This window comes from Triticum aestivum, chromosome 2B, assembly GCF_018294505.1.
Source record: "Triticum aestivum cultivar Chinese Spring chromosome 2B, IWGSC CS RefSeq v2.1, whole genome shotgun sequence".
In the NCBI taxonomy this organism is placed as follows: Eukaryota; Viridiplantae; Streptophyta; class Magnoliopsida; order Poales; family Poaceae; genus Triticum; species Triticum aestivum.
The window spans coordinates 247,587,723-247,610,957 of NC_057798.1; the positions used below are offsets into that span (position 1 = coordinate 247,587,723).

At 46.5% G+C, this 23,235-nt stretch overlaps 2 protein-coding genes and 1 pseudogene across 3 annotated transcripts; 1 reads left to right on the forward strand and 2 right to left on the reverse strand.

Annotated features, from left to right (window-relative positions):
• Positions 1–1,993: 1,993 nt before the first annotated feature.
• Positions 1,994–3,123, reverse strand: LOC123039188 (uncharacterized; annotated as a pseudogene).
• A 12,016-nt stretch (positions 3,124–15,139) lies between these two features.
• Positions 15,140–18,427, forward strand: LOC123044597 (pentatricopeptide repeat-containing protein CRP1, chloroplastic). The gene is made up of 5 exons (XM_044467386.1): positions 15,140–16,828; positions 17,110–17,262; positions 17,388–17,459; positions 17,735–17,921; positions 18,032–18,427. The coding sequence occupies exons 1-4, from the start codon at positions 15,155–15,157 to the stop codon at positions 17,843–17,845; spliced, it is 2,010 nt and encodes a 669-aa protein (XP_044323321.1). The 5' UTR covers positions 15,140–15,154; the 3' UTR covers positions 17,846–17,921; positions 18,032–18,427.
• Positions 18,428–18,619: 192 nt separating this feature from the next.
• On the reverse strand, positions 18,620–20,450 carry LOC123044598 (uncharacterized). 2 transcript variants are annotated; one of them, XM_044467387.1, is made up of 4 exons: positions 20,268–20,450; positions 19,940–20,012; positions 19,371–19,698; positions 18,620–19,287 (listed from the first exon to the last, which is right to left on the reverse strand). In XM_044467387.1, exons 3-4 carry the CDS (start codon positions 19,620–19,622, stop codon positions 18,754–18,756), a joined length of 786 nt encoding a protein of 261 aa, XP_044323322.1. In that variant the 5' UTR covers positions 19,623–19,698; positions 19,940–20,012; positions 20,268–20,450; the 3' UTR covers positions 18,620–18,753. The 2 variants fall into 2 exon arrangements, with proteins under 2 accessions (XP_044323322.1, XP_044323323.1); XM_044467388.1 differs by having other exon boundaries at positions 19,371–19,719; positions 20,268–20,442.
• Between the last annotated feature and the right edge of the window lie 2,785 nt (positions 20,451–23,235).

The window sequence follows — 23,235 nt, forward strand, 5'->3', positions numbered from 1 at the left end:
TTGCCACAAATACGATGTCAACTACATGATCATGCAAAGCAATATGACAATGATGGAGCGTGTCATAATAAAACGGAACGGTGGAAGTTGCATGGCAATATATCTCGGAATGGCTACGGAAATGCCATAATAGGTAGGTATGGTGGCTGTTTTGAGGAAGGTATATGGTGGGTGTATGGCACCGGCAAAAGTTGCGCGGCACAAGAGAGGCTAGCAATGGCGAAAGGGTGAGAGTGCGTATAATCCATGGACTCAACATTAGTCATAAAGAACTCACATACTTATTGCAAAAATCTATTAGTCATCAAAACAAAGTACTACGTGCATGCTCCTAGGGGGATAGATTGGTAGGAAAAGATCATCACTCGTCCCCGACCGCCACTCATAAGGAAGACAATCAAAAAATATCTCATGCTCCAACTTTATTACATAACGGTTCACCATACGTGTATGATACGGGACTCGCAAACCTTAACACAAGTAATTCTCAACTTCACAACTACTTACTAGAATGACTCTAATATCACCATCTTCATATCTCAAAACAATCATAAGGAATCAAACTTCTCATAGTATTCGATGCACTTTATATGAAAGTTTTGATTATATCCCTCTTGGATGCCTATCATATTAGGACTAGTTTTATAACCAAAGCAAATTACCATGCTGTTTTTAAAGACTCTAAAAATAATATAAGTGAAGTTTGAGAGTTCAACAATTTCTATAAAATAAAACCACGCCCTGCTCTAAAAAGATATAAGTGAAGCACTAGAGCAAAATTGCCTAGCTCAAAAGATATAAGTGAAGCACATAGAGTATTCTAATAAATCACGATTCATGCGTGTCTCTATCAAAAGGTGTTTATAGCAAGGATGATTGTGGCAAACTAAAAAGCAAAGAATCAAATCATACAAGACGGTCCAAGCAAAACACATATCATGTGGTGAATAAAAATATAGCCTCAAGTAAAGTTACCGATAGAAGGAGACGAAAGAGGGGATGCCTTCCGGGGCATCCCCAAGCTTAGGCTCTTGGTTGTCCTTGAATATTACCTTGGGGTCCTTGGTCATCCCCAAGCCTAGTCTCTTGCCACTCCTTATTCCATAGTCCATCAAATCCTTACCCAAAACTTGAAAACTTCACACCACAAAACTCAATAGAAAATCTCGTAAGCTCTGTTAGTATAAGAAAATAAATCACCACTTTTGGTACTGTTGTGAACTCATTCTTTATTTATATTGGTGTAATATCTACTGTATTCCAACTTTTCCATGGTTCATACACCCGATACTAGCCATAGATGCATCAAAATAAGCAAACAACACGCGAAAAACAGAATCTGTCAAAAACAGAACAATCTGTAGCAATCTGGATATTTCGAATACTTCTGTAACTCCAAAAATCCTGAAACAATAGGACATCCTAAGCAATTTGTGTACCAATCCAGAGCAAAAATAATCAGATCGAAAGCACGCTTCTGTGAATTATGAAAATTATTTTCCTGGGCATAAAAGTTTTTGTTTCTCAGCAAGATCAAAACAACTATCACCATAAGCTATCCCAAAGGTCTTACTTGGCACAAACACTAATTAAAACATAAAACCACATCTAACCAGAGGCTAGATGAAATACTTATTGAAAAACATCAAGGAAAAAATTGTGTTGTCTCCCAACAAGTGCATTTCTTTAAAGCCTTTTAGCTAGGCATTGAGATTTCGATGATGCTCACATGAAAGATAGAAATTGAAACACGACGAGATCATCATGTAGCATGTGAAAAACACATCTAAGTCTAACATGCTTACTATGCATAGGCATCTTATAAGCAAGCAAAAACTAGCATATGCAAGGAAGAAGAAAGAGACGGTAGTAATCTCAACATGAAGAGAGGTAAAAAAAATTTGAGAACACCTCGAAAGGGGCAGGGGGTTCCTGCATTTCATTAAGAAGAAGAGAGTTGGTCCAGTTTATAAGGAAAACCGGACCCAAAAACCTAACATTCACGGCTAATCAGGGATAACCGAAAGAAACACACGCCGACCCCAGGGCCGCGCTCTAGCCGGGCCGCCGGCTCCGTCATCCAAGCAACCCATAGCCGACACCCAACAACAACCAAGACCCTAGCCGCCGCTCCGGCATCCATGCCGACCCCGAGGCCGCACACCGGGCAAGCCGCGTGCTCTGCTGCCCGAATAACCGGAGCCGACACCCTACAACCATCTCCGGAGCCGCCGCTTCGACGTACAGACAGAAACCCCACACGCCGACCCCGAGGCCGCACACTAGGCGAGCCGTCAGCTTCGTCACCCCAGCAACCGGAGCCGACACCCAACCACCGTGTCCGGAGCCGCCGCTCCGACATCCATGCCGACCCCGAGGCCGCGCACCAGGCTGGCCAACGACACTGCCACCCACGTGACCAGGCCGGCACCCCTCCAAGACGACGAGATCCGCAGCCGCCGCTCCGACTTCCACGTCGGTCCCGAGGCCGCGCACCACCCGAGCCGATGACTCTCCCAGGCCAAGACCACTCCAGAACGATGCCTCCACGAAGGACCACGACACCGGAGCACCGCCATCATCCGCTCCAAGAACTGGAGCAATGGTTTCCCCCGGAGTGTGAGAGAAGAGGTCGAAGGCCTCGAACGACGACGCCTCCAAGAAGGTGTGCGGCGCCCATAGGCGTCGCCGCCGCCGGCTTCGGCCAAGGCTGGAGCAAGGCTCTCGCCCCAAGCAGCCAGAGGAAGCCCTTCCCTCGAACCGGCACACGAGAGCCACCGCCTGCCTGAACCACCACCAACCTCCAGAGCCCGGAGCCACCGATCAGAACAGCCTCGCTGCCGCCACCCGCACCACGCAGAGCCGTCGACAAGGCTACCCCATCTCCACTGTAGGAGCCAGAACTGGCCACGTCTGGTCAGATCTGAAGCCCCGCGCAACAGCAGCAGCCAACCCTCCGGCCAGCACCAAGTGTCCCTAGCACGACTGACGGCCGATGCATTGCCGTAGAGCACATACGCACCCGAGCTCCAGCCATGGCGCTGCCCATGCAGCCACCACAGCCGTCGTTGCCAAAGAAGAGGTCCGGGGCCGCCGCCCCGGCGTCCAAGCACCACCCGCCATCACGCTCTCAGATCCGCCCCGCTGCAGCCGAAGAACATCCCCACACGCTCGCCCCACATCGTCGGTCCCTGCCCACGACCCCAGGAAGCAGATTTGCGCCGCCGGCCTCAAGAGCGCCCGCGCCGCACCTCCATTGCAGCCGCCCGCGAGCAGATACACGCCCGCCTACCACCGAGGGCCACAGCCTGCACCTCTCGCGGCAGCCACCGCGAGGGCCAACCGTGAGCAGCAGAAGCCGCCCGCCCCATGCAGCCACCAGCCGGATCCGCACAGACAGAGCTGCCTGAGCGCCGCCAGGGGCCAGATCCACGCCGCCGGAGCCGCCGTTGACTTGCAGCACCCGAGCCCCGTCCACCACCTGCGCGCGTGGGGAAACAAATCCCGCCGCTACCGGCCGCCTGGAGGCTTTGCCCGCTGGCGTGTGCCAGCGACGGCAAGAGGATGGGAGGGGATGGGGAGTAGTGGGGCGCCGGCGCTGGGATCCGCCTGTGCCGCTCCTAGGAGCGACGCGGGGGCTCGATGTTGATGCCCACCTTCGTGAGTTTCGCCGCGGTGATCTACGCTCCACGATACTCAGACTTAAAGCATAATTTAGTAACATAAAAATTCCTACCACAATATTTCCCTTTCTCATAATAATTACATGTAGGATCATAAGCAAATTCAACAATATTGCTATCACATAACATATTCTCAACACGATCCACATGCATGCGAAGTTGACACTCTTCCAAAATAGTGGGATTAACATTAACTAAAGTCATGACCTTTCCAAACCGACTTTTATCAAAAATTTCATAAGATTGAACATTCTCCAAATATGTGGAATATAAAGTTGACACTCTTCCAAACTCACTTTCAATAATATTGCAAACATTATCAATCCCATATTCATCATGGGGCTTAAATAAATTTACAAGATCATAAGAAGAATCACCCCAATCATGATCATTGCAACAAGTAGTGGACATAGCAAAACTAGCATCCCCAAGCTTAGGGTTTTGCATATCATTAGCACAATTGACATCAATAGAATTTATAGTAAAATGCAATCATGCTTTTTATTCAATGAGCTATCGTGAATCACTTCATAAATTTCTTCATCACAATTTTCAGATTCACGAATTTCAAGCAAAACTTCATAAAGATAATCTAGTGCACTCAACTCACTAGCAATTGGTTCATCATAATTGGATCTCTTAAAAAGATTAGCAAGTGGATGAGATCCATAAACCTTAGGTTCTCTGATTTGCAATAAATATACAATTATTCCAACCAAACAAGCAAACGAGCCAAGTAAGACAAAGGCAAACGAAAATACGAACGGAAAGAAGGGCGAAGAAAAGGCAAATCTTTTCGAAAATTGTTTTAGAAGAGGGGGAGAGGAAAACGAGAGGTGAATGACAAATAATGTAATGCGAAGGATGAGAGTTTATGATAGGTACTTGGTATGTCTCGGCTTGGCGTAGATCTCCTTGGCAACGGCGCTAGAAATTCTTCCTGCTACCTCTTGAGCTTGCGTTGGTTTTTCCCTTGAAAAGGAAAGGGTGATGCAACAAAGTAGAGTAAGTATTTCCCTCAGTTTTGAGAACCAAGGTATCAATCCAGTAGGATAAAACACAAAAGCCACCGAATACCTGCACAAACAAACACCAACTTGCACCCAACGCGATAAAGGGGTTGTCAATCCCTTCATGGTTATTTGCAAATTGAGATCTGATATACATGGATAAACAGTAAAGTAATATTTTTGATTTATGGAACAGAAAGTAAAAGATTGCAAAGAAAGTAAATAGAAAACTAAAATTGTAGATCGGAAACTTATATGATGCAAAGTAGATCCGGGGGCCATAGGTTTCACTAGTGGCTTCTCTCAAGATAGAAAATATTACGGTGGGTGAACAAATTACTGCCGGGCAATTGATAGAAAAGCACATAATTATGATGATATCTAAGGCAATGATCATGAATATAGGCATCACACCGTATCAAGTAGACCGACTCCTGCCTGCGTCTACTACTATTACTCCACAATCGACCGACTCCTACCTGCATCTAGAGTATTAAGTTCATAGAACAGAGTAACGCATTAAGTAAGATGACATGATGTAGCTGAATAAACTCAAACAATATGATGAAAACCCCATCTTGTTATCCTCGATGGCGACAACACAATACGTGTCGGTTCCCCTTCTGTCACTAGGATCGAGCACCGCAAGATTGAACCCAAAACCAAGCACTTCCCCCATTGCAAGCAAGACCAATCTAGTTGGCCAAACCAAATCGATAGTTCGAAGTGACTTGCAAAGATATCAAATCATGCACATAAGAATTCAGAGGATATTCAAATAATATTCATAGATAAGCTGATCATAAATCCACAATTCATCAGATCTCGGCAGACACACCACAAAAAAGTATTACATCGAATAGATCTCCAAGAACATCGAGGAGAACATGGTATTGAGAATCAAAGAGAGAGAAGAAGCCATCTAGCTACTAGCTATGGACCCGTTGGTCTGTGGTAAACTACTCACGCTTCATCGAAGAGTCAATGGTGTTGATGTAGAAGCCCTCCATGATCGAATCCCCCTCCGACGGGACACTAGAAAAGGCCCCTAGATGGGATCTCACGGGTACAGAAGGTTGTGGTGGTGGAAAGATGGTTTCATGGCTCTCCTCGTAGGTTTTGGGATATTTGAGAATATATAGGCGGAAGAAATAGGTCGGTGGAGTCACGAGGGGCCCACAAGGGTGGGGGCGCACCTCCCGACCTTGTGGCCTCCTCGTGGCTTTCCTGACATGCACTCCAAGCCCTCTGGATGTCTTTTGGTCCAAGAAAAATCATCGCGAAATTTTCATTCCATTTGGTATTCCTTTTCTGTGAAACTCTAAAACAAGGAAAAAACAGGAAGTGGCACTCGGCTCTATGTTAATAGGTTAGTCCCAAAAACAATATAAAATAGCATATTAATGCATATAAAACATTCAAAACAGATAATATAATAGCATGGAACAATCAAAATTATATATACGTTGGAGACATATCTATCTCCAAGAACATTGAGGAGAACATGGTATTGAGAATCAAAGAGAGAGAAGAAGCCATCTAGCTACTAGCTATGGACCCTTAGGTCTGAGGTAAACTACTCACGCTTCATCGGAAGGGCAATAGAGTTGATGTAGATGCCCTCCGTGATCGAATCCCCCTCCGACAGGATGCCGGAAAAGGCCCCAAGACGGGATATCACGGGAATAGAAGGTTGTGGTAGTGGAAAAGTGTTTTTCCTGGATGCTTCTGAGGGTTTTGAAATATATGTGAATATATAGGGGGAAGATCTAGGTCAGGGAGTCACCGAGGGGCTGATACGTCTCCAATGTATCTGTAATTTTTTATTGTCCCATGGTATTATATTACCTATTTTGGATATTTAATGGGCTTTACTAAGCACTTTTATATTATTTTTGGGACTAACCTATTAACCCGAGGCCCAACCCAAATTGTTGTTTTTTACCTATTTCAGTGTTTGGCAGAAAAGGAATATCAAACGGAGTCCAAACGGAATGAAACCTTCCGGAGAGTTATTTTTGGAACAAACGCAATCCAGGAGACTTGGAGTGGATATCAAGAAAGAAACGAGGCGGCCACGAGGCAGGGAGGCGCGCCCCAGGGGGGTGGGCACGCCTCCCACCCTCGTGGCTCCCCTGACCGACTTCCTTCGCCTATATATATCCATATACCCTGAAAACATCCAGGAGCACCACGAAACCCTATTTCCACCGCTGCAACCTTTTGCACCCGTGAGATCCCATCTTGGGGCCTTTTCCGGCACTCTGCCGGAGGGGGAATCGATCATGGAGGGCTTCTACATCAACACCATAGCCTCTCCGATGAAGTGTGAGTAGTTTACCAAAGACCTCCGGGTCCATAGTTATTAGCTAGATGGCTTCTTCTCTCTCTTTGATTCTCAATACAAAGTTCTCCTTGATCTTCTTGGAGATCTATTCGATGTAATTCTTTTTGCGGTGTGTTTGTCGAGATCCGATGAATTGTGGGTTTATGATCAAGATTATCTATGAACAATATTTGAATCTCCTCTGAATTCTTTTATGTATGATTTGTTATCTTTGCAAGTCTCTTCGAATTATCAGTTTGGTTTGGCCTACTAGATTGATCTTTCTTGCAATGGGAGAAGTGCTTAGCTTTGGGTTCAATCTTGCGGTGTCCTTCCCAGTAACAGCAGGGGCAGCAAGGCACGTATTGTATTGTTGCCATCGAGGATAAAAAGATGGGGTTTATATCATATTGCTTGAGTTTATCCCTCTACATCATGTCATCTTTCCTAATGCATTACTTTGTTCTTATGAACTTAATACTCTAGATGCATGCTGGATAGCAGTCGATGTGTGGAGTAATAGTAGTAGATGCAGAATCGTTTCGATCCACTTGTCGCGAACATGATGCCTACATACATGATCATGCCTAGATATTCTAATAACTATGCGCTTTTCTATCAATTGCTCGATAGTAATTTGTTCACCCACCGTAATACTTATGCTATCTTGAGAGAAGCAACTAGTGAAACCTATGGCCCCCGGGTCTATTTTCCATCATATAAGTTTCTGATCTATCTTATTTTGCAATCTTTACTTTCCAATCTATATCATAAAAATACCAAAAATATTTTTATTATTATTATCTCTATCAGATCTCACTTTTGCAAGTGGCCGTGAAGGGATTGACAACCCCTTTATCGCGTTGGTTGCAAGGTTCTTATTTGTTTGTGTAGGTACGAGGGATTTGTGTGTAGCCTCATACTGGATTGATACCTTGGTTCTCAAAAACTGAGGTAAATACTTACGCTACTTTGTTGTATCACCCTTTCCTCTTCAAGGGAAAACCAACGCATGCTCAAGTTGGTAATGTTAGAGTCATGCTAGTTGGGTAATTATGAAATTGAGAAATACTTGTGTTAAAGTTGGCAAGTCCGAAGCATGCACGTATGGTAAACGTTGTGTGACAAATTAGAAGCATGGGGTGTTCTTTGATTGCCTTCCTTATGAGTGGAGGTCGGGATCGCGCGATGGTTAACTCCTACCAACCCTTTCCCTAGGAGCATGCGTAGTAGTACTTTGCTTCGAGGGCTAATAAACTTTTGCAATAAGTATATGAGTTCTTTATGACTAATGTGAGTCCATGGATTATACGCACTCTTACCCTTCCATCATTGCTAGCCTCTACAGTACCGTGCATTGCCCTTTCTCACCTTGAGAGTTGGTGCAAACTTCGCCGGTGCATCCAAACCCCGTGATACAATACGATCTATCACACATAAACCTCCTTATATCTTCCTCAAAATAGCCACCATACCTACCTATTATGGCATTTCCATAGCCATTCCGAGATATATTGCCATGCAACTTTCCACTGTTCCATTTATTATGACACGCTCCATCATTGTCATATTGTTTTTGCATGATCATGTAGTTGACATTGAAGGAAATATGCCCTAGAGGCAATAATAAAGTTATTATTTATTTCCTTATATCATGATAAATGTTTATTATTCATGCTAGAATTGTATTAACCGGAAACATGATACATGTGTGAATACATAGACAAACATAATGTCACTAGTATGCCTCTACTTGACTAGCTCATTAATCAAAGATGGTTGTGTTTCCTAACCATAGACATGAGTTGTCATTTGATTAACGGGATCACATCATTAGGAGAATGATGTGATTGACTTGACCCATTTCGTTAGCCTAGCACTTGATCGTTTAGTATGTTGCTATTGCTTTCTTCATGACTTATACATGTTCCTACAACTATGAGATTATGCAACTCTCGTTTACCGGAGGAACACTTTGTGTGCTACCAAACGTCACAATGTAACTGGGTGATTATAAAGGAGCTCTACAGGTGTCTCCAAAGGTACATGTTGAGTTGGCGTATTTCGAGATTAGGTTTTGTCACTCCGATTGTCGGAGAGGTATCTCAGGGCCCTCTCAGTAATGCACATCACTATAAGCCTTGCAAGCAATGTAGCTAATGAGTTAGTTATGGAATGATGCATTACATAACGAGTAAAGAGACTTGCTGGTAACGAGATTGAACTAGGTATTGAGATAACGACGATCGAATCTCGGGCAAATAACATAACGATGACAAAAGGAACAACGCATGTTATTATGCGGTTTGACCAATAAAGATCTTCGTAGAATATGTAGGAGCCAATATGAGCATCCAGGTTCCGCTATTGGTTATTGACCGGAAACGTGTCTCGGTCATGTCTACATAGTTCTCGAACCCATAGGGTCCGCACGCTTAAAGTTTCAATGACGGTTATATTATGAGTTTATGAGTTTTGATGTACCGAAGGTTGTTCAGAGTCCCGGATGTGATCACGGACATGACGAGGAGTCTCGAAATGGTCGAGACATGAAGATTGATATATTGGAAGCCTATATTTGGATATCGGAAGTGTTTCGGGTGAAATCGGGATTTTACCGGAGTACCGAGGGGTTACCGGAACCCCTCGGGGGCATAATGGGCCATAGTGGGCCTTAGTGGAGAAGAGGAGAGGCGGCTAGGGCAGGGCCGCGCGCCCCTCCCCCTAGTCTGAATAGGAAAAGGAGAGGAGGGCGGCGCCCCCCTTTCCTTCCTCTCTCTCCCTCCTCTTTCCCCCTTCTCCTAATCCAACAAGGAGGGAGGGAGTCCTACTCCCGGTGGGAGTAGGACTCCCCTTGGCGCGCCTCCTCCCTGGTCGGCCGCCCCCTCCCCCCTTGCTCCTTTATATACGGGGGCAAGGGGGCACCTCTAGACACAACAACAGATCATTGATCTCTTAGCCGTGTGCGGTGCCCCCCTCCACCATAATCCTCCTTGATAATATTGTAGCGGTGCTTAGGCGAAGCCCTGCGACGGTAGAACATCATCATCGTCACCACGCCGTCGTGCTGACGGAACCCTCGACACTCGGCTGGATTGGAGTTCGAGGGACATCATCGAGCTGAACGTGTGCTAGAACTCGGAGGTGTCGTGTTTTCGGTGCTTGATCGGTCGGGCCGTGAAGACGTACGACTACATCAACCGCGTTGTTCTAACGCTTCTGCTTTTGGTCAATGAGGGTACATGGACGACACTCTCCCCTCTCGTTGCTATGCATCACCATGATCTTGCGTGTGCGTAGGAATTTTTTTTAAATTACTACATTCCCCAACAGACATAGTATTTGTGACAAAGCCACCTTTATAATTCTTTCATAAATGTTGCTCTTGATTCATTGCATATCCCGGTACACCGCCGGAGGCATTCACATAGAGTCATATTTTGTCCTAAGTATTGAGTTGTAATTCTTGAGTTGTAAATAAATAAAAGTGTGATGATCTTCATTATTAGAGCATTGTCCCATGTGAGGAAAGGATGATGGAAGCAATGATTCCCCCACAAGTCAGGATGAGTCTCCGGACTTTATGAAAAATAAAAGAGGCCAAAGAAGCCCAAATAAAAAAAGAGGCCAAAGAAGCCCACCAAAAAAAGAGAAAAAAATGAGAGAAAAAGAGAGAAGGGACAATGTTACTATCCTTTTCCACACTTGTGCTTCAAAGTAGCACCATGATCTTCATGATAGAGAGTCTCCTATGTTGTCACTTTCATATACTAATGGGAATTTTTCATTATAGAACTTGGCTTGTATATTCCAATGATGGGCTTCCTCAAAATGCCCTAGGTCTTCGTGAGCAAGCAAGTTGGATGCACACCCACTTAGTTTCTTTTTGATGAGCTTTCATACATTTATAGCTCTAGTGCATCCGTTGCATGGCAACCCCTACTCCTCGTATTGACATCAATTGATGAGCATCTCCATAGCCCGTTGATTAGCCGCGTCAATATGAGACTTTCTCCCTTTTTTGTTCTCTCACATAATCCCTATCATCATACTCTACTCCACCCATAGTGCTATATCCATGGCTTACGCTCATGTATTGCGTGAGGGTTGAAAAAGCTGAAGCGCGTTAAAAAGTATGAACCAATTGCTTGGCTGAAACCGGGGTTGTGCATGATGGGAGCATTTTGTTTGACGAAAATGAAGCATGGCCTAACTATATGATTTTGTAGGGATAAGCTTTCTTTGGCTATGTTATTTTGATAAGACATGATTACTTTGTTAGTATGCTCGAAGTATTACTATTTTTATGTCAATATTAAACTTTTATCTTGAATCTTTTGGATCTGAATATTCATGCCACAATAAAGAAAGTTACATTGAGAAATATGCTAAGTAGCATTCCAAATCAAAAATTCTGTTTTTATCATTTACCTACTCGAGGACGAGCAGGAATTAAGCTTGGGGATGCTTGATACGTCTCCAACGTATCTATAATTTTTTATTGTTCCATGCTATTATATTACCTGTTTGGATGTTTAATGGGCTTTACTAAGCCCTTTTATATTATTTTTGGGACTAATCTATTAACCGGAGGCCCAGCCCAAATTGCTGTTTTTTGCCTATTTTAGTGTTTCGCAGAAAAGGAATATCAAGTCCAAACGGAATGAAACCTTCGAGAGAGTTATTTTTGGAACAAATGCAATCCAGGAGACTTGGAGTGGATGTCAAGAAAGAAACGAGGCAGCCACGAGGCAGGGAGGCGCGCCCCGGGGGGTGGGCGCGCCCCCACCCTCGTGGGCCCCTCGCGGCTCCCCTGACCGACTTCCTTCGCCTATATATATCCATATACCCTGAAAACATCCAGGAGCACCACAAAACCCTCTTTCCACCACTGCAACCTTCTGCACCCATGAGATCCCATCGTGGGGCCTTTTCCGGCGCTCCGTCGGAGGGGGAATCAATCACGGAGGGCTTGTACATCAACACCATAGCCTGTCCGATGAAGTGTGAGTAGTTTACCACAGACCTTCGGGTCCATAGTTATTAGATAGATGGCTTATTCTCTCTCTTTCATTCTCAATACAAAGTTCTCATTGATCTTCTTGGAGATCTATTCGATGTAATTCTTTTTGCGGTGTGTTTGTCGAGATCCGATGAATTGTGGGTTTATGATCAAGATTATCTATGAACAAGATTTGAATCTCCTCTAAATTCTTTTATGTATGGTTTGTTATCTTTGCAAGTATCTTTGAATTATCAGTTTGGTTTGGCCTACTAGATTGATCTTTCTTGCAATGGGAGAAGTGCTTAGCTTTGGGTTCAATCTTGCGGTGTCCTTTCCCAGTGACAGCAGGGGCAACAAGGCACGTATTGTGTTATTGCCATCGAGGATAAAAAGATGAGGTTTATATCATATTGCTTGAGTTTATCCCTCTACATCATGTCATCTTGCCTAATGTGTTACTCTGTTCTTATGAACTTAATACTCTAGATGCATGCTGGATAGTGGTCGATGTGTGGAGTAATAGTAGTAGATGCAGAATCGTTTCGATCCACTTGTCGAGGACGTGATGCCTATATACATGATCCTGCCTAGATATTCTCATAACTATGCGTTTTTCTATCAATTGCTCGATAGTAATTTGTTCACCCACCATTATATGTATGCTATCTTGAGGGAAGCCACTAGTGAAACCTATGTCCCCCGGGTCTATTTTCCATCATATAAGTTCCCGATCTATTTTATTTTGCAATCTTTACTTTTCAATCTATATCATAAAAATACCAAAAATATTTATATTATTATTATCTCTACCAGATCTCACTTTTGCAAGTGGCCGTGAAGGGATTGACAACCCCTTTATCGTGTTGGTTGCAAGGTTCTTATTTGTTTGTGCAGGTACGAGGGATTTGCGTGTAGCCTCCTACTGGATTGATACCTTGGTTCTCAAAAACTGAGGGAAATACTTACGCTACTTTGCTACATCACCCTTTCCTCTTCAAGGGAAAACCAACACATGCTCAAGAGGTAGCGGGGGCCCACAAGGTAGAGGGGCACCCCTAGGGCGCGCCCTCCACCCTTGCCGCCACCTCGTGGCTCTTATGACTTGCACTCAAGTCCCCTGGGTGTCTTCTGTTCCAAGAAAAATCATCATGAAGTTTTATTCCGTTTGGACTCTGTCTGGTATTCCTTTTCTGCGAAGCTCAAAAAACAAGGAAAAAACAGAAACTGGCACTAAGCTCTAGGTTGATAGGTTAGTCTGAAAAATAATATAAAATATCATATTAATGCATATAAAACATCCAAAACAGATAATATAATAACATGGAACAACCAAAAATTATAGATACATTGGAGACGTATCAGTCATCACCTCCCAAAGCTTCTTCGTGCTCCAAGTCTTAGCAGGATACCGAACGATGCCCCGTCGAGATTGCAAAACACCAAAGGCACGCTCGACGTCCTTCTTGGCACTTTCTTGCTCTTGCGCAATTCTTTTCCTCTTCTCTCTGACAAGGTTGGGGATTGTCTTCACAATAGTGGTCCACTAAGAATAGATGCCGTCACCTAGGTAGTATGCTTTGTCGTAGGTGTGGCCGTTAATGGTAACATTCACCGAAGGGCTGTTGCCTTCGGCAAGCCTTGCAAACACCGGCGAGTGTTGAAGCACGTTGATATCATTATGTGATCCGGCCATGCCGAAGAAAGAGTGCCAGATCCAGAGATCTTGTGAGGCCACAGCCTCAAGTATGACAGTGCAAGCCCTGACATGGCCCTTATACTGCCCTTGCCAAGCAGAAGGGTGGTTCTTCCACTCCCAGTGCATGCAGTCTATGCTGCCAAGCATCCCTGTGAAGCCTCTGCTAGCATTCATCGCCAATAAATGAGTTGTATCTTCAGCAGTCGGCTCTCTCAAGTACTCAGGGCCAAACACAGCAATCACAGACTTGCAGAACTTGTACATGGAGTCTAGACATGTAGACTCGCTCATACAGACGTACTCATCAATGAGATCACTGGGCACTCCGTATGCAAGCATCCGGACGGAGGCAGTGCATTTCTGATAAGATGAGAAGCCAATCTTTCCAATGGCATCCTCTTTGCACTCGAAATAGTCATTGTATCTGACTACCCCCTCTCAAATACGGTTGAAAAGATGCCTACTCATACAGAAACGCCACCGAAATTTCTGATGTGTGAATGGGTTGGTTGTGTCAAAGTAATCCTTCCAAAGAAGAAAATGGCCGCTCTCTCGGTTGCGATTCAATGTCGAAAGGTGCCCCGAGATTGAGCCAAGGAACAACGACCGCTGGCTATTAAGGTGGTGAGGGACCAACACGGCAGCCGAGATCTCCTCCTCGTCATTGGACAAGGAATCATTGGAGCCGCAAAGAAAATTGTGGAAGAAGAACTCGTCGGCGGAGTCCATTTTGTACATTGGCAAATTCTCGAACAGCTTGCGGGCGTTGACGAAGGAGCCAGCCGACGAGGAGACGTGCGCCTCCTTTGGACCAGGTGGCTGCCCTGGAGGCGCCCGGCTGAACGGTCGGCGGGCGGACGAAAAGAGAACGCTCGTCCGTTTGGATCGCCGCATTGGGCCGACTTTTCTGGCCGCACCAACCCAAATGGACGCGCGCGGACGAAATGGGTCGCCGCGTTGGGGTTGCTTTAAACAATCTTGAATAGTTTTATTTTAAGAGAACTATATTGGTTAGCATGTCTCATAATATAAGTTTTTATGGTTATGCCGGCGATGATAGGTGAATTTGGTGATTGGTTTGTTTCGATTCTGATAATATAAGAGTGTTTTTGACACGTCATAGGCAGAACTATCTTTTGCAATCTGTTTAATAGGAACTTGGTAGCTATCTTGATGGAGCAATTTGTTTTGGCATCAAGCCACCAAGCAAAGGATCGATGTGGAGGATGCACTAGCCGCAAGTGAAACCGTCTCCTGAGAATGGCCAAATCGTTGAAGCTCGAGTGCCACTGATGCGTGAAGGTCCACATGCCAGACCCAGTTTTAACAGAGGAAACAAGAGGCGGAAAAGGAAGAAATCGCAAAACCAGATAAAGCCCACTCTCCCGCGCCTCCACCACTCGCTCTCCCGGCCTCCTCCAGTCCATCACCACCATGCCCGCCTCCCTCCTCCCCCCGACCTTCCTCCCCCACCACCGCCAGCGCCAGCGACTCCGCCTCCCCGTACCCAGCTGCACCACCTCCTCGGTCTCCGTCTCCGTCTCCGCCAGCCGCTACGACTTCGAGCCGCTGCTCGCCTACCTCTCCGACCCCTCCACCGTCGCCTCGCTCACCTCGCCGTCCCCTCCGCCCATCGTGCCAGCCCCCGAGCGCCGCCTCGCCGCGTCCTACTCCGCCGTGCCGTCGCACGAGTGGCACGCTCTGCTCCGGGGCCTCGCCGCCAGCGACGCGTCCCTGCCGCTCGCCTTCGCGCTGCTCCCCTTCCTCCAGCGCCACCGCCTCTGCTTCCCGCTCGACCTGCTCCTCTCCTCGTTCATCCACTCGCTCTCCGTCTCCGGCCGCCTGCTCCCGCACTCGCTGCTGCTCTCCTTCCCGCCCTCCCTCTCCGACCCACCCTCCCCGCTGCTGCTCAACTCCCTCCTCGCCGCCTCCGCCGCGGCCTCCCGCCCCGCCATCGCGCTGCGGCTCCTCGCACTCATCCGCGAGCACAACTTCCTCCCGGACCTCGCCTCCTACTCGCATCTCCTCGCCTCGCTGCTCAACACGCGGGACCCGCCCGACGCCGCCATCCTCGAGCGCCTCCTCGGTGACCTCAGGGAGTCGCGCCTCGAGCCAGACGCGCCGCTCTTCTCCGACCTCATCTCCGCCTTCGCGCGGGCCGCGCTCCCGGACGCAGCGCTCGAGCTCCTCGCCTCCGCGCAGGCCATCGGGCTCACGCCACGCTCCAATGCCGTCACCGCGCTCATCTCCGCGCTCGGCATCGCCGGTCGCGTGCCCGAGGCTGAAGCGCTGTTCTTGGAATTCTTCCTTGCCGGAGAAATCAAACCGAGGACACGCGCGTACAACGCGCTGCTCAAAGGGTATGTCAAAATTGGGTCGCTCAAGAACGCTGAGCACGTGCTCGATGAAATGTCAGAGTGCGGGGTTGCGCCCGATGAGGCCACTTACAGCTTGCTCGTGGACGCGTACACGAGGGCTGGAAGATGGGAGAGTGCAAGGATACTGCTCAAGGAGATGGAAGCCGATGGAGTTAAACCGAGCTCGTATGTGTTCAGCCGGATCCTTGCGGGGTTCCGTGATAGGGGGGATTGGCAGAAGGCATTTGCGGTGCTACGTGAGATGCACGCAAGCGGTGTGCAGCCGGATCGGCATTTCTACAATGTCATGATAGATACATTTGGGAAGTACAATTGCCTTGGGCACGCCATGGATGTGTTTAACCGGATGCGTGAAGAAGGGATTGAACCGGATGTTGTCACATGGAACACACTTATTGATGCGCATTGTAAGGGAGGGCGGCATGATCGCGCCATGGAGCTGTTTAAGGAGATGCGTGAAAGTAACTGCCCACCAGGAACGACCACATATAACATCATGATCAATTTGCTTGGTGAACAAGAGCGATGGGTGGGGGTGGAAACAATGATGTCAGAGATGAAGGAACAGGGCTTGGTTCCCAACATTATCACCTACACTACACTTGTGGATGTGTATGGGAGGTCTGGTAGGTACAAGGAGGCAATTGATTGCATTGAGGCGATGAAAGCTGACGGACTGAAGCCATCGCCCACCATGTACCATGCCCTTGTCAATGCATATGCCCAAAGGGTATGGGACGTTTTTAGTGTGGATTTTTCTTTATGGCTTATGATTGACCATGAGTGTTCCTTGCCAATTCTCTTAGTTCCCTAGCTAACTATCTTTGATAATGTCGATGCAAAACTGTTGCTGATAGTACACTAAACAATTTTTTTTTCATACTACCCAGTATTTTTCTACATCCTGGATAACTAACTAGCTTTGGTAGTCACTTTCGTCATGCTAGCCGGCACTTTTCTACTAACAAGATCTGCATAATCTAATGATGCATTTGAATGGACCATTTCCAGGGTTTGGCAGACCATGCGTTAAATGTAGTCAAGGCCATGAGAGCGGATGGACTTGAGGCTAGCACGGTAGTGCTCAACTCATTGATCAACGCCTTTGGTGAGGATAGAAGGGTTGTTGAAGCATTCTCTGTGCTTCAATTCATGAAGGAAAATGTAAGTGATATTTTGCGCTCATTGTGTTGTCTTGACTTGCATCATGTTACTTCTCTTAAACCTCTGGTCATCTACGCAATTGAATCTTATGAAAAGTCTTATTTATTTTGCCCATCAAATTTCAGGATTTTAAGCCTGACGTTATTACATACACGACACTAATGAAAGCTCTAATCCGTGTTGAGCAGTTCGACAAGGTAAACACAAACTCCTTCAAAATGTTCTTTACTGCAATGCTGGTATAGATAACTTGGATCAAAATGTTATCTGCTCATTATGCTGGCAATGCTGCACTACTTACAATTGTTCTAACAAATTGTGTGTGATATGCTATTCTAACCTTCTCTTCTTGGATAAGTAGACCAGCATCATGGTTCAACTAGTCTTATTTGATACTATTACCTGCAAGCCCTTGCAGCAAAAACACATGATCTGAAGTTGTGGACCTTGTGGTTTGTTAATAATGTACCAGGTTCCAGTCATCTATGAAGAAATGATTACATCAGGATGTGCCCCTGACCGCAAAGCTAGAGCAATGCTGCGTTCAGCTTTAAGATATATGAAACACACGAGGGTTGCGTAGGCAATTTAGATACAAGTTACTAATCACTGATGGAAGCACAACATCTTTAATGATCTTGTTAAACTCGCAATGGAAGGTTGGTACTTAATTCCTGCATTTGCCGTTTTGCCTTATGTTGTATAGAAGATTTCCAGTTAATAGCAAATCTTGCTTTTGCTGACATGTCGATTGTAATATTTTCTTCAGGTGAAGCTCCACCTGCCTGACAGATAGACTCTGCTTTTTAAGCATGATATATGCAGTTGTCTTTGTAATCAATCGTTTAGGAGAAGAAAGGCACATCTTCATCATCCGCCAGAAGGAAGGCTATGTATCAAAAGGAGGGGGGGGAACTTGAATACTTGATATAGAAAGCAAATACGTAAAATCTCTGTTGGGACTTGGGACCTCAAACATTCATATTGAAATTTCTCGAATTGATATTGGCCCATAACTCCGAAGGCAGTACGGTGCCGAGAGATGAATTGTGACGTGGAATTACATTTCCAGGCCAATTTCAGATTGTATTCAGATGTACATTTTTGTAGAGTTTGTGTAGGGCGATATTAAAAGTTGAAAGGATGCAAATTTCAGTGTGTCAAATTTACATACTATTGGTGGGTTTCTTTTTCTTTTTTCTCTGCATATACTTGCTCTATGCAATGTCGCTGTATTTGCACTATGCAATTCAGGGCATGCGTCAGGGTGTGACCGGGGCACACACAGTTGTATGCACCTGCTTGGTGCTGAAAATGTTACATACAGCAATGACACTGAAAATTAGGAAGCTTGGCAGAATCCAAAACACGCGACTTTAGTACTTGCATAGATAGAACAGTTAAACATCAGGCATTGCAGTAGCAAATATTTTGGACAAAGCTAATAGTTTGATACTACAAGACTAGTGATAAATATGCCATACATAAGCTTCAATTCCTGCCAATTTCCAACATCAACCAATCCTTCCTCATGTCCATTGGAAGTGCCACAAGGGATTCAAACTTGCGGTCGCTGCTAGTGAGAATGCAGTAGGCCCTCAGCAGATCACCCCGTCCTAAGTTTGGTATCTCTTGAAGTGCCGCAAAGATTTCCTTTGGAGATGCATTAGCTGGTTCCTCTCGAGGTTCATTTGGCTTCATAGATATCTGAAATGAATTCTTGATATTCCCAGACATGCAAAAGAGTGCATCGTCTGTTCTGAACCTCTTCCTCCTAGTGCTCTGTAGAGTGGGTTGCATTGATGTCGGCGTTCCACCCTGGTCTTGACTGCTAGGTTCAGATGCTGAAGGTGAATTTTGAATAAGCTCCCGGACATCCTCGGCACCCTTCAATGCCATTTCTTGGGCATTCTCAGTGCCTGCACTCTCATCTTCGCTTGTAGCATAATCTCTGGAGAATATTAGACTTATCGCATCCCAATTCTTGATAACTTTGTTTCTGTAGCACGCAGCTGCTTTGGTTTTCTGAAAAATAACCACCAGATGTGAAACAGAAGCTAGAATCGTATCCCAGTAAGAAACAATAGGAACGAATTTTCATACCCCACCTGAATGTACATTTTCCAAGCATCCTCATTGTGAATCACGATCATTTTCTGGTTTCGATCCCATCCAAATTCAGAACGGGCGAGCAGCTTGCTGATGGTACTGCAATGCTTGTCAAAGGTCTTGCATCTCGACAGCACGTGATCCCTCGTGATCTCCACATTGCACTTCTCGCGCACATTTTTCACAGTATGCATGTGGCTTCCATCCATTCGCTGTATGATTGCCATTGTTGTGATGCTCGACAAGAACATCGAGGAGAGCCTGGTCCATTTTGTCTGTCCAAGTAAGGTAACCCCTGTGTTTCCTCTTCCCGTTGCTTGAATCCATCTGACCACAAGATCACACTTGCTAGATTCAGGAAACGCAAGGAGAAGTGTCAACCATGGACAGAGATTGGCTATAAGCTTTGGATACTCTTAAGATGAAAAACAAAATGATAAGCATAGGTCGCAAATCACTATCCCATTACGCCTTTCTTCAACATTGAATCTTGGCATTGTTGGACTGATTTTGTGGCAAGCTACTAAGCTAGCAACATGCAAAATGAGATCTGCAGCATAGAGCATACCTGATGACTCACGCCTTCCGCGGAGTTGCTGTTTGGCTTCTTGATTTGTCCCTAGTGGCGCGCGCCAGTTACCCTGCGCAAAGGAGCACCTCAATCATTCTGAGAAATTCAACACCGGAGACAGAGCAGCCAGCATCGAGCAAGGCGAAGTAGATCCGCATCCTGGGGCCACCGGAGGTAAGCACAGTGGCTGTGGGCTGCGGTGGACGGCGGTGGTGGAGGAGGGTCGGGGTACAGGTAGGACAGCATGTTCCGCCGTAGGCATGGTTTGGAGGGTGGCCGGTGAGCGGTTTGCCCGTTGCCGGAGACGAGGGAGGAAGGAGGGTACCTGGACTGGAGCCGCCGCCGCCGAGCGTCCGAGAGACGGAGAAAGAGGAGGTATTCAATTCTCAGGATTCCAGGGTTTGGGCTCGGAATTATCTAGTTTCTTTTATGTGGTCGATTATAATTCTCACAGAATTGGGGGCGGAACTGGCCACTCTAATACCACATCCCGAAATGCCATCACTGGGAATTACACGCGTCTAACTCAACTCCAATTCCTAGTTTCCAATAATTTCCTGGGAAAAAAACCCGGTCCTCCCTCCTGTGCCTGCAGCCCTACGGCCCCGACAAGGGAAGGTAGTGATGCCCACTCGCGCCAAGTCGTGATGCAGCCCACTGCCGACGTTGTCACATCCCTAGCTTCTGGTAATGCTCTAGGCTAGCTTCATGTGTGCATCATGTTTAAATTCTGAAATTTGAACTGAGGAAATTTGGAAGCCTCAAAACCCTAAATAAAAGAGGGGCAAAGAACCCTGGAAAATGCATTCAATGTTATCAAAATGGCCTTAAATAATGTTGGTTATATTTTGGCAAAGGTTTTGCACCAAACCAAAAATAATGAACATTTTTGAGGAATATTTTGAGCACTGAATTTAAATCATTACTTTATTTGCTTTTGGAACAATATTCATAACTTATATAGAATATATTTCCAAATACCCTGAAACATTTTTATGTGCTTTTGGAAAAGTCCATTAAGCAGCATAAATATTTTCAGAGGAGTTTTTGGCATTGTTTGAATTATTTTTAAATTCAAAACAGTGGCAAAAGAATTAAATAAAAATAAAACAAACAGAAATAAGAGAGAAAGACAGAAACCTCACCTGGGCTTTACCTGGCAGAAGAGGCCCAGCCCACCAGGGGCTGTGTGGTCTTCTTCCTCCTGCCAGGAGGACAGGCAGGTGCGTGGCGAGAGCGCTGGCGACGCCGTGGCCTCCTCCCTGCCTGCCTCACGCCCTGGAGGCCCTTCTAGTGCCACGGAGACAGCCACGCCCCCCAGGCCTCTCACTCTCTCCCCGAGCTCCTCTCTTCCTCTGGCTCTCTCGCGCACAGCCACCGAACACACCCGTCGCCGCCAACGAGCATCACCGCGGCCACCGTCCACCCCGTGCCTCTCCGATGAGTTCAGAGGAACCGCCATCGCCTTCTGCGTCTTCTACACCAACCCATTCGACCACGGGAGCCCTGTAGCGTCTTCCCGGAGCTCGTCCCCAACCTTCGGCCGCCGGCGAACTTTCGAGGATTCGCGAGCTCCAGCCCCTCCCCGGCCTCGTCGTTGCCTCTACCGGATCCGCTGTGAGCTCCTTTTCCATTTCCCCTCCTCCCCGCGCTCGTTCCCGCACGCTAGCCGCCCTTTTCACCGGGGCCGTGAGCTCCTCACCGTCGGCGATGACGCGGACAAGGCCAGAGCCACCAGAGCTAGCTACCGAGCACGGCAACGTGCCCCACACCTCACCAGGAACCTAACTCACACACCAGCTTCCCCTCCCGTGCCCCCTAACGCCAACCCCAACCTCGCCCGAACTCCGGCCGCCGCTAAAGCTCGTCGCCGACCACTCTCCGGCCACCCCCCCGGCCGCGCCACCACCCTGGTTGGATGCGGACGAGCGTACGCATCCCGTAGTCGTGCTCCGCGCGCCAAACGACGCTCTGTAGGCCATTTCCGCAGCGCACCACCGCGTCGGGACTCGACGGCGGCTAAACGTCGGCGACCGTTGACCCTTGACCGGCGTGGGTTGACCCACTGCCCGGTTTGACCCTCCCCTCTGACTCACTGACCAGTGGGCCCCGACCCCCCCTAATCCTTTAATTAAGCAGATAACCCCTGTTAACTAACTGTGACGCTGACATATGGGTCCCACAGGTCAGTTTGACCTGGACGGCGCCCGTTGACCTGCTGACATCACTGTGAGGTCATGCTGACGCATTAATTTCTTTCTGGAATTTAAATAAATCTTAAATGATTTATTATTTTCAAAAAATGCCCTAAACTTCAATAAATCATAGAAATTCAACCGTAACTCCAAATTAAATAATTTATATATGAAAATTATCAGAAAAATTCAAGGAATCCATCTGTACCATTTTCATGCATGTTAGAACAACTTATAGCTGCTGTTTAGCACAAATCAATTAAATGGCATTTGAATAATCACATATGGAGTTTGAATTTGAATCTTGTATTCAAACCAACTTCATTTAATCTGTTGCTAGTTGCATTAGCCCAAAACACATTCATTTTGCCATGTCATGATCATGCATCATATTGTGCATTGCATTGATTGTGTTCCCTTCTGTGTTGCCGGTATTTGTCCCCTCTCGATAGACGTGATACCGATGATGTGATCGTTGACACTGATGAAGACTCAATGTTATCTTCAGAAGTGCTAGGCAAGCAAAACCCCCTTGTTCATTCCGATAAAATCCCACTCTCTCGCTCCTGCTCTCTTTTACTGCATTAGGACAACATCGATTCATCTGTTACTTGCTGCGGTAGCTGAACCCCTTTATCCTCTGCATGACCTGTCATTCCACAGTAATTAGATGAAACCCACTAGCATGAGTAGGAGTTGTTTGAGCCCTGTTGTGCCTACTCATTCATGTTTGTTTGTCATGCCTGCTACTGCTTAGAGTTGAGTCAGGTCTGATTCATCGGGGATGAATCAGAGGCGTGTGAACATGTCCTACTGTGTGTGAGCTAAGTGTGTGAACACGATTTGGTAAAGGTAGCGGTGAGAGGCCATGTAGGAGTACATGGTGGGTTGTCTCATTGCAGCCGTCCTTAGGAACTGAGTTCTGTGTTTGTGATCCATGACCAGTTACTACCACACATTGGGTTCCGGTAACTCGACCCCTCTCGACTTATTAATCAACATGATCTCTGTCCAGGAGTTGCAACTAGTTTCTGGTGTTTGTAGGTAGTGTTAGTAGTCTACCAAGTGGCACCCGGTACAGGTGGGCTTGGGACAGAC

Coding starts and splice junctions, on each gene's coding strand:
- LOC123044598 (XM_044467387.1), bottom strand. CDS start 19,622: ATGTTCTTGTCGAGCATCACAACAATGGCAATCATACAGCGAATGGAT. Junction 19,288..19,370: donor CTTGGAAAATGTACATTCAG/GTGGGGTATGAA, acceptor GTTATTTTTCAG/AAAACCAAAGCAGCTGCGTG.
- LOC123044597 (XM_044467386.1), top strand. CDS start 15,155: ATGCCCGCCTCCCTCCTCCCCCCGACCTTCCTCCCCCACCACCGCCAG. Junction 17,263..17,387: donor TTCAATTCATGAAGGAAAAT/GTAAGTGATATT, acceptor ATCAAATTTCAG/GATTTTAAGCCTGACGTTAT. Junction 17,460..17,734: donor GTGTTGAGCAGTTCGACAAG/GTAAACACAAAC, acceptor ATAATGTACCAG/GTTCCAGTCATCTATGAAGA.